The 16,274-nt window shown below is 41.7% G+C and overlaps 2 protein-coding genes across 2 annotated transcripts in view; both read right to left on the reverse strand.

Moving 5' to 3' along the window:
• slc7a8b (solute carrier family 7 member 8b) overlaps positions 1-6,949 on the reverse strand; it is a 13,557-nt gene extending 6,608 nt beyond the window's left edge. Inside the window, 7 exon segments of the mRNA XM_078263326.1 lie at positions 1-92; positions 1,609-1,760; positions 2,351-2,555; positions 4,986-5,106; positions 5,108-5,213; positions 5,658-5,800; positions 6,929-6,949. The exon segment at positions 1-92 is cut by the window's left edge and continues 34 nt beyond it. Coding sequence (XP_078119452.1) covers positions 1-92; positions 1,609-1,760; positions 2,351-2,555; positions 4,986-5,106; positions 5,108-5,213; positions 5,658-5,800; positions 6,929-6,949 — 840 coding nt within the window.
• Positions 6,950-7,727: 778 nt separating this feature from the next.
• On the reverse strand, positions 7,728-15,096 carry prmt5 (protein arginine methyltransferase 5). Its single transcript, XM_078264719.1, has 16 exons — positions 14,963-15,096; positions 14,521-14,639; positions 13,840-13,925; positions 13,515-13,649; positions 13,285-13,397; positions 13,114-13,163; positions 12,843-13,006; positions 12,600-12,761; positions 11,031-11,108; positions 10,540-10,598; positions 10,029-10,151; positions 9,655-9,830; positions 9,207-9,410; positions 8,720-8,830; positions 8,571-8,635; positions 7,728-8,469 (listed from the first exon to the last, which is right to left on the reverse strand). Exons 1-16 carry the CDS (start codon positions 15,094-15,096, stop codon positions 8,317-8,319), a joined length of 1,932 nt encoding a protein of 643 aa, XP_078120845.1. The 3' UTR covers positions 7,728-8,316.
• Positions 15,097-16,274: the final 1,178 nt, after the last annotated feature.

Here is a 16,274-nt window from a genome sequence, read left to right on the forward strand (position 1 = left end):
GAGACCCAAGGCCAAAAGCTTGCCGGCGGTGAAGACATCTTGGACGCATGTGGCCCAGCGCACACTGTAGCAGTTCACCCACGTCAACAACACTACAGGACAACAAGAGAAAAGTTATAAATGATATCTGTTGTCATGTGAGGAATACAATTGTTCCATTCCACTGACATACAGTATGTTCCTACAAATAATATGGTGCAATCTAAAAATGTGAAAAATTGACTCAAGCATGCAACTCGAGTAGTGAATTACTCCACATTCTACTGTATGAAGAAAGTGGTGACAAGACAGTTATTTGTATTCTGACACATGGGAAACTAGTCCAAACGTTGCTATGGCATAAGTGCGACTCTATGGATTCACTCTTTTCACCTAAATAAAAGCCTGCTCCAGTAGAAATATAAGAAAACACCTGCAAAAACCATTTGTATGACCAATCTTAGAACCACCAAACAGTGTTTCACTTTAACAAGCAGGGTAAAAAAAACAAAAAAAAACAGGGTTTGCTTGAATACTTGTACACATTAAGGTGGACTCCAGCAATTTAGTATTGCTCTTCCATGACTTGTTTAATCTGTCACTCACAAGTTCCCCCAGTCTACAGCCATGCTAGCAACATTGTAAGGCTGTACTTAGGCACAGGGGTGCTGTGTATTTTATTAGTTTAGCGTATTAGCATGCTAACTCATTGTAAATGTGATCATCCTAATCATTTACATTGTTTTTGAGATATTTCAGTCTGGACCACGATGGTGGGCCGACAGACAGACGGACATTGCCATCGCAAGAGCCATTAATGCAGCATAGGCAGGGATATCCTGAATGTTAGTAACCAGTATGGCTCAAGCTCCTACACAGCCCATAATGAAACTCTTGCATTATTAATACAGCAGTAGTTTGCAACGCAGGCTTATTGTTCACAATTTGTACCAAGCTTGTCATCAAGCTCAAATCAAGATTACTCAAATTATCCAACTTGAATTATTTTTTCAGAGTTGACAAAGCTCCTCCAGACACCGAAGACATTATAAAACTGTTTTACAGGCTGGGTTGTACTCTTGACGAGTGCTGCATTTGGTGTGCATCTTTGAGAAGAGTTTTGACAAAATACAACACATTTACCATGTCTGAAATGATTCTTCAAAGTGGGCTTTTAATGCTGTGTCATGATTAGGGCGATATGGAGAAAATCAAATATCACGATATTTTTGACCAAATACCTCGATATCGATACCGCAACGATATTGTAGGGTTGACTATTGGTGCTTTCAATAAAAGATCTACACAATGAGATTTTTGATTAATAATAATCAGTACTGTGGATATAATGACTAAGTGGGTAAAGGCAAATAATAGAACAGTTAAAACCGTCTGGTAAGGTCAGAAAATGACATCACTTTACTGTAATGCAGCTTTTAAAACCAGGAAAAGACCACACTTATGCCATATTACATATTAGATATCCAAAATCTAAGATGATATCTAGTCTCATATCACGATATCGATATATTATCGATATATTGCCCAGCTCTAGTCATGATCTGTATCTGTTAATGCACTAGCCTCAACCAATAGCCATTTAATCATCAGTTTAAATGTATGACTCACTCAGGCAGACACCAGCCAGCAAGCGTAAGCCACTCTCTGGGGGGAGGCAGGAGGGGAAGAGGGGCTGCAGGATGTAGTTTGAAAAAGTCAGAGCAATCACAGCCTGGTTAGTGGGGTAGATAACCAACACTGCAATCCACAGACGCAGAAACCTGCAGACAACACGGGCAGGAGGTTAATGAGACATGGCAACATACCACACCACATGCCAGCCCTTGTTACCGCAAAATGTATTGGAAAAAAGAAAGTTAAGCATATTAGCGAAGTGCATTATAAAAATACACTGGGGCATTGTTGTTAAAGACAAGAGACATGAGTGAAACTGGGTCAGTGACAGTCTGGGATGCTGGGAATACAAAACACAATACATTAGAGAGGATTTAATTATATGGTGAGCATGGTTGAGGAGGAGGAGGGATGGGGACGGGGTTGACAGCAAGTTCTCATTAATTAAAAACAGGTTTGCTACGGACCTTTGTTTAGACCGCTTGTGACAGAATACTACATGAACTACACGGAATTGGAACACAACTTTATTAAACATAAACCCAAGTTACCACAAACATTTGTGAAAGCCCCTTTATGTACATTATGTGATTTTAGCATATTTCAAAGGATTATGACTTCTGATTCCCCCCCAATGATACAATCCCAGTTAACTTTGGTACAGTATGCATTGCTTCAACACTTTACTCAGTGACACATTAATCTGATAATCAGACAAATAGCATTTTGTTCTCACCCTGCCAATCCTCCAAAGATGTCCTTGACATAGGAGTAGTCTCCCCCTGACTTGGGGATGGTCACGCCTAACTCTGCATAGCAGAGAGCACCAATGGCTGTGATAACTCCAGTGATAACCCACACAATGATGGCCACACCCACGGAGCTAGCATTCTCCAGGACCCCCTTTGGACTCACAAAAATCCCTGATCCAATGATGTTGCCTGAGTGAGAGAAGAAAAAAAACAATAGACACAGAAGACAGATTAAGGACCAAAATCAGACACAGGGTTGAATGCTCAGGCATATCAATGTTAGATTTTTGCAGGAAATAAATGACCTGATCTTGGCGAGACAGATGACCAAGATCAGGTCATTACTTTTCTCTGCAGACTAGAAAAGATCATTTGTGCTTTTATCTCCTCCAGACTCAATTTTTGCACCGCCCTTTATTCTGGCACCAGCAGGGGAAACATCCAAAGACTGCAGTTGATACAAAATGCTGATGCCAGGCTTTTAACTCGCACTAAGAGAAGTGACCACGTCACAGCAATCCTTGCTGCCCTGTACTGGTTACCTGTTAGTTTTAGAATTGAGTTTGAAAATGTACTGCTAGTTTTTAAAGCCCTGAATGGTTTGGCTCCTGCCCATTTATGTGATCTGTGAATTCCCTATGAGCCTGAACACTGCTTGAGATCCTCTGGCAGGGCCCTACTAATGGTTGCAAGATCTCGAATGGCCAACAAAAGGTGACTGGGCTTTTTTTTGCTGTCTGGGGCCCCTCAGCTGTGGAATTCCCTGCCTGAGGATCTCAGGCTGGAAAACTCAGTATCTCACTCACTTGACTCACTTTTATTGCTTTTTCTTAACCAATGGTATAGCATAGCAATGGAAAGTCACTCATCTTCTGTAGAAAGAAGCATAACATTGCATATATTATGCTCATCAAACACTATGAAAACAAGCTTAAAGCCACTAAAACAGATTTCAGGCTATAAAGGGAAAGCTACAACTTTCTGTCACACAATGCCCCATTTCCTGTAGTGCTCATGTTTTGCATCCGATACAGAATTACCTTGGGCTTTGTGTGGGTTTCTTGGGGCTCAGTTTCCTCATGCCTGGGCTGCTGCTCAGTCTAGCCCTGGTCCACAGTGGATTTTCTGTGCATGGCACACTACTGGCTCATATTATTGTTTCACATTGGGCTATAATATCAATTTTTTTTTAGAAGCCTGATCCTGCACTTGGGACTGGCCGAACAGCTATCCCACGTTTCCCAAGGAGATGGCAGAATGAGTTTATATCTTTTGTGCAACTCTTGGGACCAACAAACAAATGAAGGCAAGTACAGTGGCTGGGAAAAGATGAAGAGTGTAGTGCACCTATGACACTGGCCAGTGCCTACCCAGATTTCATGGAAATAAGGTCCTTGCCACTTTGTGCAGTTTGAATGTGTAGTGACAATTTATAGCAAAACAGCATCAGTTGTCACTTACTGGATGTATGGGCTGTTAAGCTTGGGATTAAAAGCAATTATGCAACAGTGACAAAAAGACAGCACTTGAAGTCTGACTCAGCAAGTCCAGGAACAGAGACAGTCACAAGGATTATACACATTTCGAAGGATTAAGTTGTAAAATTACTATTTTTCTCTTTTTTTGTTGATCAAATTCGGTTAATGTTACCTTTTACTTTTTAAATAGGTGTATCATATTAATTTGACTAACGATAAATACATTTAAAAACATTATTCTTCAGATGACACTTATTTACCTATTAAAAGCCATACATCATGCTGAGGCCACCACAGAAATCAGGGTTTAGCAGCTTCTTGTCAATAAAGCAACCACACCCCAACCATGCTTAAAATGGCGATGGGAAATGCGGTCTCTATAATGGTGGACGCTATCATTAGTGGGATTGCTTTTTATTGACATTCCTTTCTTTTTTTCTCTGCATGTATGGGAGGTGGGCAGTCGACAAAGCAGGTTTCATGGCAGCGAACAGTTCCCTGGAAACATGAAAGTGACCATGAAACAGCCTGTGCAAGATGTACGAGTACACTGTCCAGCAATCACAGGGAGAGATTATAGTCAGTATAAGGCTTAACCTTTTAGAGCGCAATGTGAATGGTTGTGTCTTAAGTCACTGCTGCTTGATTGAGCTACATTTTCAAGGAAGACGGTTCAATGACATCATGAAAAAACTTTCAACATGCATTTAAAATGAGAAAATATTACTTGGGTGGCTGGGATCTATAAAATTGGGCCTCATTAGTCCAAATTGGGGATTTATGACACAAACAAGCTGCAAAATATCTGTAATGAAATCCAAGTGAAACTAAATGTGTGATTATTTTGTTGCCCTGATTTAAACAATATCACACTATATGCAGTACAATAACCTGTTGGACTTGTTTGTTGTTACCAGGGGCTTCTTAAGTTTAAAGTATGTAGTGGAAGGCAAACTCATTTTGAATTCAGCTTTAGCCCATTATTTAAGCCCAACAAATACTTAAACAATAAAGCATGATGATACATACTCAACTGTTACATATGAAATTAATTATTTATGCAGAAAAACAAAAAAAAGTGTTTTCTTAAAAACTTGTGGGAGCTGAGGGTGATATGAACACTTACATCCCATGTACTTACCGATTATAATGGCACAGGCGCTGACTAGGCCGATCTGTTTTTTCAGAGCCACCCCAGAGCTTCCTCCTGCATCTTTCCCCACACCCGAGTGGGAGTCTTGGGGCTCCGGGTGACTGCCCCCCGCCGCTGCTGCTGCTGCTGCTGCTGCTCCGCTTCCTCGGACCCAAGGTCATCCTAAAGTCCTGTTCAGCGTGGCGCCCTCTTTTGTGGGCAGCCTCCTTACTAAGCCTACCAATACAGAAATACAGAAGTTGTTGTTGTTGTTGTTTTTTAAACTCTGCAATATTTCCTGGACAATTTTGCTCAGTTATTTCTCCACCACTTTCATAAGGCCCATTAAAGGTAAACAATGCTGAGGGCAGTTTCCGTTACAGTAGGTCCGTGCTAAAATTAGAAACCAGCATTAATAATTAATAAGGACGGCACGATGAACGGCAGGTTAGCTAGTGACCACCACAAACAGACTAAATCATTTGAGTTTGTTAAGCAAAATGAGAAGCAACGATAGCTTAAAAACTCGTAACTATGCAGTTCAAATTCACCGGTTTAACATGTCTCGCAGCAGGACCAACCCGAGTTTGTTTCCTGTGTAACCAACAAGGCACTTAACCCATCAGCACTGACCGCATGGTCTTTGTTTTGCTGTAGGTAACTCGGCAAATGAGGACCCACCTTTTCGGGCAGCTGTAGTGACTCGAACCCCCCCCCCCCCAAAAGCTCCCTAATAAGTGACGGACTTCATGTTCGGCATCACTCCTGTCGGATAGCCTTGATAACAAAAGACCTCCAGCTGACAACCTCGATAAATAGAAAAGCTGGTTATTTTAAACCAATCATCGCAGCCCAAATTGTCAACACATCTCACGCCCCGCCTTCTGTAGTGAGGACCCTGAGCTCCGTTTTTCCCATTGACAAAATTGCACCAAAAACATATTACAAACATACAAATAGGCCTACTGCTTGTTTTAAACTGTGTCACGGCGGTGGTTAACAACTAGTTCAATCAACCCAGGCGACCCAATCCAGCGACGCGCGCGTTCACATACAAGAGGTGGTGTTTTCTACATACGACCAGTCGCAAACATACCAGAGCCGCATATTTTACATAAAAAGAGCAAACTATAATTCTACATTAACATGAAGAACACAGACACGGTTTTACAGGCAAAACGCAATACAGTCGCTGCTTCCTAAAGCAGTAAGGAAAGCTGACACTGTAATTGCGCAATTTACAAGGCTTACTTCCCCATCAGTCAGGCACAAGCTCTCACCATAATTACACTTGTGCTTTCCATAAACTGTCGTTGCTTTAGCCTATTATTTCAATTGCGACCCTGGCAGTGGGAAGCGATCGTGAGAGCAAATAAAAAAAACATAATTCAAACCGATGTGCGCATTGGCAACACGCGGCTCAAGAAGCCGAGAAATAGCCTATAGATAATTCCCTCTGCTGAAAATCTATATAAAAATACCCATCAGGTAGTGTTAACGGGGTTGTTGGTCTCTAAATGTTTAACTTTTATGAGCGCACCTCTCTCTCTCTCCACCCACCGAGCTCCACCGGATCTTCTAAGAACGGTGACGCCGTTATCAACCGAGTATTGATTGGTCGGTAGGCGGTGCTTTTACACCGGTTGATCACTAATCTCCAACATAACCTCCCGAGCAGGTTAGGTGTTCATCATAAATTACCACGGCGATTTAACCTGGTAACAAGTGATCCACCGTCGCGATACACAAAACCCTGGGTTGAACCTGAAGTTACCTCGTTAACGCCAAATATACAGCTTCGTAGTACACAGGCCTGAGGACAGGTATACTGTAGCCTTCATCTAAAAAAATTAGGTCAAATTATAGTTTATGGTAACTTTTAAGTGTAAGCTTATCAACTAATTATAATTGCCTGCATAAATGTAAGTATGCTTAACAGTGTAGGATCTTACATGGATGAGATATGTCTGCATTTTTTCCCACAATTGCTCAAGCAGGCAAAAAAAACTAAACTCCTTTTTTGACCACAGGTGCATGACTATCTTAAGAAACTGCGACTTGTAAACTGTACAAACTAGTGCAAGAAACATGATAAGACCAGACGGGGCGTATTTGTGGGCGTACACTCAAAGAAACGATAATTTCAAGTAAGACAGGGCGAATGGGGGAACGGGGGGGGGCAGGCAGTGGTACAGAACAGAGGCGTGGCAGAAGTGGAGTCAGGTTCCACAAATGCTCATGCTGGCAAACCATCATGTTGAGCCGGATCACTGTCAGCTGTGATTGAAGAGCATATTTAAGTGCTTTTAGTTAAATTGATCTCGACAGGCACTGCCGCAGAAACACACATTTGTACACCGCATTATTGTTTTTAATTTAGATCTGATGACTAAATTGTATTACATCTGACAGGTCTAGAAGTGCTGCGGTACAAGGCTCCTGAGATAAGGAATTTCCACTCACAGTAAAGTAAATTGATACCATACACCTCCCAGTTGTCCCTCTATTGGTCCAATACACACATTAGGTTAGGGGAGTGGAGTATACTATCGATTTTGAATTATTGTGGTCAAGCAGATTATCATCTGAGGGTGCCATCTACTGGACAGCTCCTTACAGCTTAGTTTGCTATCTCATTTAAACAAACTATTAACACTGCTCCCGTTGACATTCTAAAATGATTCAATTATTCAAACATTTACATTCCAATCTGAGCATGGTGATACCAAAGAAAGTGCAGAGAATATGGAGAACATTACAGTGTTGTTTTTATTAACATGGTTCAAACCTACAGAAACAAAAATGACAAAAAAAAAAAAAAAAAATAGATATGAAGGGACCGCCCCCCCCCCCAATATGGTATGTGACCTGATCCTAACCTTCCTCTGACCCTCGTGTTGAGGAGAATTGTGTTTTTTTAGCAGTATGCAAGTATTGGTAAGGAATGTGTTTGATAAGGCAAAGGTTCTGTTGGATTGAGCATGTGTATATCTGCAACACCTGCTCAGAACAGAAAAACAAAAAAAAACACATTAAAATATAAACCAGTGGCCAGGTGTTTGACCTAAACTGGATGAGCCAATAGCACAGCAATAACACACTTTGTGTACAGGTGATAGTCTTCTCAAAAACTGGTTTATCCAATCAACTTCTTCATTGCCGGCTCAAAAAGTGCCTACCAATAGTCATTTTAAAACCCAGATGCACACTAGCGGTTTTGCATCACAAGTTCAGGTTTTAAATGCGTTTATAAAAAGAGCCTTTAACTGCCACAAAATTTTACAGAAACGTGTGTGTGTGTGTGTGTGTGTGTGTTGGCGGGTGTGCTGAGGAGTCATCTTCACAGGCCGATTGTGTAGGAGCGTCCCGCTGGATTGTGGATGGCAGAGCAGGAGGGCTCGGTCACGGCCCATTCATACCACACCTTCTTCCCGTTGTTACAGCGCCAGAATCGCACTGTGACATCATCATCCCGGGATATAAGGATGGGTTGCTATTGGAAGGAAGTAGGAAGGATTCATTTGTGAATATAATGGATGTATACTGTTACATTTAGAAGACCAAAGTATTTTCTTGACTGGCTGCACAACTTACTTTGAGGGGGAAGAGGATGGGGAACCAGGAGAACATTCCAGGTGAATGTGTATCTGGTTTTATACCTGCCACAAAACACACAATATGAACATTAACATTTAGATCTAATCTTAGCATAACATGGCTTCCTCTTTAGAAAAATGACTTACTGAGTGTGACATCTTTGTACAGCGTGGTCTCAAAGTAGCCAGCGAAACCATGGAGCACCGAGTTACAGCCCACTGAGAATCTGAGGCACTGGTACCGGTTATTGTTCATATCTGAAAGAAGACAGATTGGGTGGTCAACATTTTCAAAGCACATCATCGTCAAAGTGTATAGAGTATTTGTTTCTTGGCGTATCAGAAACAGAATCAGAACACTTTATTGATCCCCTCAGGGAAAATTATTTAGTTGCAGTTGCTCAGTCACATTCAAGGTAAAATAAGAGTAAGAAAGGCGCAAGTCAATAAGTGTATACAGTAAATAAGTAACATATCTACAATAAGACAAATAAAAATGTTAAGTATTTACAGACAAATAAAAACATCAAGTAGAAGTAAGTGAGATTAGGTTACAAGTCACATTAGGTTTAAAAGATTGTTTCAATGGACTGTACAAATTCTATTTTAGTGCAGTGTGCAGTACAGTGTCTACCTGTTGTGGGGTGTCTGAAGGTGAAGCACGGTTTGGGGTCAGCCAACTGGTGGAAGTTATGGAGGCGCACTACGTAGGGCGTCTCAAAATGGCACTCTGGGTCCTTGTCACGTTCCCGGCACCCCCGCACTTCGTTGTAAAGCTTGGAGGAGGACAGGGGAGCTAGGAAGGACGTGTAGGAACAGGGGATGCTCACTCCATCGTCTGAGAGTGACAAGACCAGATGCGGAAAGAAAGAAAGAAAGAAAGAAAGTGATTTGATATGCAAGGAAGCATGGAAGGTAATGGAGGATGACAAATGCTTTTCCCCTTATGTTTAATGTGGCAAACAACTGAGGGTGCTCTGCATTCAATGACTCTGCATTTACAGCGTCTACATACAGTATGTAGTTGATCATCTAAAAAAGGGAAACCAAGATAGTTCACTTCAACCACACGGCTGAGGTACCTTTTAGAAAGTGCTGGGCTCCATCTAAGCACTCAGGGGAAAGCTCGTTGTCACCAAATGATCCCAGCAGCTCACTGACGATGATGTCGGCTTTCTCAGGTGCTGCCCAATCCCGCATGTCACATGACACCACTGTCACCTGTTCACCCCACTCCTCAAAACGCCAATTCTCCAGCCTAACAAGTATGGACCAGTTCAAATGTTTGTGCATGGAAACAATACCACCAGCATTTCAAATGTCTGGGCTCTACAAATTGATTTTGATATATTTAGATGATAACAGTTCAACTGCAAAGGCAAGTATTCGCCGGTGAATATTCCCCTCCCCACCCCACTTGGGCACAGACATGAGCTTGGACATATATTCCACTCACGTGATTACAGCATTGGGGTTTTTCTCCACAGCGTACACCTTCAGCTTCCTGTCTGCCTGTCTAGCAGCGCGCAGGGACGCATTGACCAGGGGACCCCTACCTGCTCCCAACACCATCAACACCCTGCGAGAAAGAGACATCATTTTTGAGGCTGACGGCCGACCCAATCAGGGAGTGAAACTGGGTGTCTGTGTTATCGTTTCCAAAGTTCTCAAGACTAAAACGCAACCCCAGAGTTTTCAAACTAAAATGGGGTCAGCAGAAAAACACTGGAGTAGTGTGGATGCCAGGCGTGTACATAGCAAAAGATATGCGTTTCAAAATTAAAACCGTTAGTGGATGTGGCCTGAGTATCTCCCTGTTCAACTACTAGAGATATTTATATGGAGCTTTATCAGGGGTAGAGTGTGCAAAATGTAATCTCAAGGTATGAATCATTTTCCAGACACAAACAGCAATTTAAGAATTCAAACTATATTGTTAATATGCATATTTGGGTACAGATACTTACTGAATGTTGGTGTCTTTCTGCTCCTCTGGAACTCTGTCAAGTAGACATTTATATACAGCCTGTAGACAAGGAAAAAAAAACAGGAGTGTCAGTATGTCGAGTGTGTCTCGTCTAACCCAAACTTCACACTAAAAGAAACATGTCAGTGGTGTGAGAGTGCTACACAAGTGACAATCTGTCCTGTCCGTACAAGCTCTCCCTTACAAACGTAAACACTGTTTGTAGAGCAAATAAATATATTTTAGAAAGGAAGCTCAGAGTAAGAATTGGCAAGATAACTACTATAACTATGCTACCATTTATACGTCTTTAATCTGCTATCAAACCAACGGGTCCTCTATGAATAAAATACACTTCACAGTAGGCTACACAATGAGCCTGCAACTTAAAGATTTACACACACACACAGTGTAGATGCTGTTTCCAAATTCACAACATATACAGAGATGTGTGTGATGTGAATGGCTGACTTCAGGGTTCGATGGTCTTACCTGTTGGTACTGGGAATATTTAATGGGATCCTTCTCAAACACTTCATATGTCTGAGACTCCAGGTTGTCCATGAGTGGCTAAAGGGAGGAGAAAAATACCTTCAGTTTTCCTCATCAAAAGGTTAAAAAAATAAAAAAAAAAGAATTATGAATGAATTATCTCCTAGCCCGTTTGGCCTGCCAGAGACAAGTTTGTCACGCCAGTTTCGTAATGAACAGAAAATATTTTTTATACTTGTAATTACATGAGAATCTCTAACGCCAGTAAAAAAGTTACGTCTGGCCAGTAAATACGATTAGCCAGTTGCCCACTCAGGCCAGTGCTCGAAAAAAGAAAATGATTTAAAGTGACTATATGTAACTTTTAATTTTTTCTTGAGCTCTGTCATTTTTTCATACAATGATCTTAAATGGCCTGTAACAGCAAGCGAGACGAACAGTAAAAAGAACGCCATTTTACATAGTTTTTAGTAAGGCCACTGCCCATGTTCGATTTCTCCCGCAAAGTCACAGAATGATTTGCGGCAGGTACATGGCGCTACAGTCAAACATTCTAACGGGTCACAGATAGGGATGCACCGATCCGACTTTTTCAGTCCCGATACCGATGCCTGGGCTTTGTGCATCTGTCAATACCCGATACCGTTGTTGAATTAATAATACACTGTCTACCTTCCAACTTCCTTCCACCATGTGGAAGAGACTAAAGGCACCAGACTTTCCTAACTAAGACAAAATAATATAGATGTAACGTATTGAATTCTTATTTATTTGTACACTCATCTCTTCCAGCATGCCACACACGTGCGACAGAGGGGAAAAAAAAACTAACAAAAAACTGGATCGACCCGTGGATCTGTTATTTTTCCAATCCCCGATCCAGCTATTTTGTCAATATCAGGACCACCCCTAGTCACAGATTTCTTTCTACCACCGGAAAGCCTGTGTTGGCGTATCCAGCCAGCGGAGCCAGGTAAAAGGAAGCAGGAGATTTCTTTATATAAGTCTAACTGTATTTTACAAGTTATCTGATGTAGTTATGGCTGATACTGGGGCAGGACCATTCACAGAAAAGAAGGAAATTAAACAAAGAACTAAAAGATAAAAAAGGAAAAGTGAAAGACAAAAGGCAATAACGTGAGTCACACTCAATCTGGCTATCAACAGAAGGAGACAATTATGGAATTGTAAATTATTCAAAACCCACCCCGAATTGGCCCTCAGGTACGTAATGTCTATTTCATTCTTAAAATAACTTTAAAATGCACGATGTGGTTGTACATCAGTCGCCGACATTAAATTATGTCCCCCTTCCGTTTAGCGCGGACATTTATTTCTTTCACTCCGCGTTTGTGTTGCTGGTTGCACGGCGTTCATGGTTCGACTGGTCATGACTGTTTTCCCAAGATGGCGTCTGCCTGTATACCCGAAGGTAATGTCTTTCTAAACTATCTTTTTAACAAACTGTCTGTACACTTACAAAGTTCCCAATGCTTCGGTTTACATGTAGGGACCCTTATTATGCTACCGTGGAAGTGTGGTGCTATGCACTACTGAGCACTTCCTTACCTGCAGGGGAGACTGCAGGTAGTCTTCATAGCCCTTGGCGAAGAGCTCGTAAGCATTGGGTGCAGGCCTGTTCTGGTTAAGGTATTCCAGGTACTGCAGGTAGGACCGGAAGTCCTTCTCAGTGTGGCGACTGGTGCCTGTGAAGATGAACTGGGCCTCCAACTGAGAAAATAGATGGTTATTAATTAAAACACTTCTGCATTTGGATGCCGATTAACTTCAGTTGAATCTGTGGAATTTTACCTTGAAAAGACTAAAGATTATTCGTTGATGGGCTTTTGACAAAACTGGGAAGCCCTTCTTATTGGTTAGGAAAATGCTGGTGGGAAGTATGGCCGCTTTGATAGGTTCCCCGAGCCACTTATCAATCACAGCGTCTGACGGCATGTCTGCTGCAACTTCAATAGCTTCAGGAATACATAAAAAGTAAATTTTCAGTAGCAGACACGGCCATAATTATTTCTTAATGCACTGACTTTGCCCCAGGCTGGTGCTTCACAGTGTGCTCTCTTACCGAGACAGATCCTCTTGTTGTAATCACAAAGGGTTCTAAATGAGTGCCACCTAAAAAGGAGCAGAGGCAAGTAAACTAAATGAGTCACGATTTTAAAGGAAATCAATGACAAGTATTTTTGCATGCAGACAGCACCAGACTGCTCAGGATGTGGACCGCTGTGAAACTAACCAGCTCCAGGTCTTCTCATCAACACTTGTGTCTTCGATGCAAGTGCTCGGTTCATTCTCAATCAAATCTTCCCGCATGTCCTCTGATGCCATCAGCGGGACACGTATCCAGAACTAAATCAGACACAGTGGACAACAACAGTGATAAATTCAGCTCTGTTTGTCTGACTTCTCTGCTAGATAAAAAGCAATCTACATGTGCATGTAGAGTTTGTTAATGCTGTTTCTTACATTTGAGGTGTGGTGTCCAGTGTGGATGTGGTTTAGCAGCACACGGGCTAAATTGGCACAGTGAGCGCCCTTTAGAGGGATCATGAAGACAGGCAGACCCAGGTAGGCTGAGAAGTTCAACTCCTGTGCCAAAGCCTGGAGAGAGGCACAGGAACAGAAATGAGAGAATGGCGGGATAATACAAGGAGACAGATTCAGAGGGGTTGACGGGAGAGGCTGGACAAGATAAGTTCACTCATGCCATAACATTTTGGGATCAAAGAACCCTTTTAAGCATCAACATCCAAAAGTACATCAAAGAAATTGTCCAAGTGGAGGAACTTACAGCCTCTGAGTTTCTGCGCTCTGTCTCGATTTCTGAATCTGCGTCGATCCATGGAGAGAGCTTTCCAACAATAAGAGTGTTCCAATCTAGACAAAGCACAATGGATAGTTTCAAAAAAGCATCAACTGACTTATTACAGTGTCTTATCAATCCCTTGAGTCATCTAAGATCTCAATAACATACAAATTTTACTTGCCCCATGTTTTGCAAACCAAATGCCAAAAAAGTCTGAAGCTAGCATTTTATCTATACACCTGCTGCAATAGATCAATGGGGAAAGCTATACAGCCGCCAAGTCACACACAAATAATGAACAATTCAACTACTTTTTAATAATTGATATTTGTAGCTTGAGCTATGTCATACATCTACGATCTATTAGTGATTTCTTGTGTCTGTGATACTATATACCTAGTCCGCTTCATGAAAATTTCTTGTAAGTTGACTGTTCATATGATTACGTTGTCTAGCTTTGTGGTTCCCATTTTCTAAAATGTTCTAATGTAAAGACATTGCACCCGTGCTTCGACCATCAGAATCACCCATCTATCTATCTATCTATCTATCAGGGGCGTCTGGCAGCATACAGAGGTATAGTTCTCTTATGTACAGAGAGCGTAAAAAAAGTTAATGACGACTAATGCCCGATATGATAGAAGATGAGAGGGTAGAAAGACAAACCTCTTCCGCACAGCAGCAGGTCTGATCGGGTATGGGCACCGGTTCGGGATTTAGCGGGCTCCAACTCAAACTCTCTCCTGAACCTCGAGTGGAACAGGGGCATGCACAGGAAGTCAAACCTGCGCACCAAAGAAAAAAAAGCGCATCATTTTTTTTAATATGATTTATAATGTCAAGTAGAGGTGAAACGCTTAACTGTTTAGCCAACTCACTTAATACTAACAGCATAACCCATATGAGTACAATAAACACTTCACACCAGTATCAAACATCGTTGTGATTGGGCACGTGCTGATAATTCACCGGCTAGCTTAGCAAGCATCACGCACTGCCATTATGCTAGCAAACCCCCGCACGGGCATCGTGCTAGCAAAACAGCGCGTCTCTCTCGTAAGCTCACTTCGACGAAATAAGAACTTGCAGGGTGTAGCACTCTCCTCACCCAAGTTTGGCGACCGCAGCTAAAGTGTCTGCTACCTCCGGCACACAATTCAAATCTCTCCCGCAAGACACTCTGCTCCCCGTGCTGCCGGACGCCATGATTTCAGCCGACTGAATGGATACGACTGGGACCATCTGGGAGCTCTGGCTTACGAAGAAACTGACGCCATCTTGGATCTGCAAGAACGTGCATGCTTATTAAGTCAAGCAAGATGATGTAGACCCAAAATGGCTTCGCAAGTACATCAGTTGCATTTCCCGTAGATTACCGCGATAACTGTGCATCCACGGGCTTTAGTTTATGAATTTAATTGATTGGTTAAAGTGCATGCCAGAGCCATAGAGATAGTAAGAGTTGCGACACTCTTTGATCTCGCGGGGTGGTCGCGTGGTTCATGTAAGCCTGTATAGTTCCAAACACACGCAGCGCTGTCATGTCTCTCTTAGTTTTTTTTATGCTGCCTTTTTTTATAGGCCTAATTGTTTATTTCTTAGGCAAGGCAAGGCAGCTTTATTTGTACACATTTCAGCAACAGGGCAATTCAAAGTGCTTTACATGAAAACAGATTAAAAAATTAAAAACAGATTTACTCTGCACTGTAACTGCTGTTATTGTAGCCTATTGCATACCGGTCTTATTCTATTTTAGCTGTTTTTATATTCTCATTACCGAATGTTTTTTTCTTGCTCCATTGTTTACGTGTTCATAGGCTGTATTATTGCTTTGTCAACAAAAACAGATTCTACAATGTTCTCTGTCAATTGAAAAAATAACAACGACAAAGAATTGTTTTGCAAGACAAGTCATTTTTTATATTGTAAATAAATAAAATAACAGTAAATAAAATGTGTTGTCAGAATAATTGAAAAACTCTTATTGGAATATTCCATCAGATGAATTATTAGGCAGTTCTTCTGTAGGCCTAACAAATGTTGTTGTGTAGCGAGTCTCTGACCCATATTCTAGACACAGCGTTTGTCAGAGGATCCTGCTGTTGGTGGTTGATGCCTGAAAATGATGAAAAAGGTATGTATGAACTTGCACACAACTAGCAAGATGACTCCGTCACTCAGCAAAACTTATAAGGTTTGCAGAAAAGGGCTTCACTGGATATTACTTTCACAGCAGGTAAGATAAAATATCGCTTATGTCAACTCAAATGGTTTTGAACTTAGGCCTATGTGTCATATTTGGGAGGGCTATAAAAGGGTAAAAACCTTGGTTTTTCAGGCTATATGTTAGATGAGAGAGTGAGAGTAGATGGCAGCAGTCACCATTACAAATCATAGTGGGATTTATGAGGTTTATGCAT

Source organism: Sander vitreus, chromosome 12 (genome assembly GCF_031162955.1).
Source record: "Sander vitreus isolate 19-12246 chromosome 12, sanVit1, whole genome shotgun sequence".
Lineage (NCBI taxonomy): Eukaryota > Metazoa > Chordata > Actinopteri > Perciformes > Percidae > Sander > Sander vitreus.

Bases quoted from the DNA above. Each gene is read 5' to 3' on its own strand.
- prmt5 (XM_078264719.1), bottom strand. From the start codon at position 15,096: ATGGTCCCAGTCGTATCCATTCAGTCGGCTGAAATCATGGCGTCCGGC. The intron at 8,831-9,206 runs GTAGACACTGTA...GTCTTCTTTCAG, and splicing joins CTTCAGACACCCCACAACAG to ATATGAACAATAACCGGTAC. The intron at 8,470-8,570 runs GTAAGTTGTGCA...TCCTTCCAATAG, and splicing joins CCATCCTCTTCCCCCTCAAA to CAACCCATCCTTATATCCCG.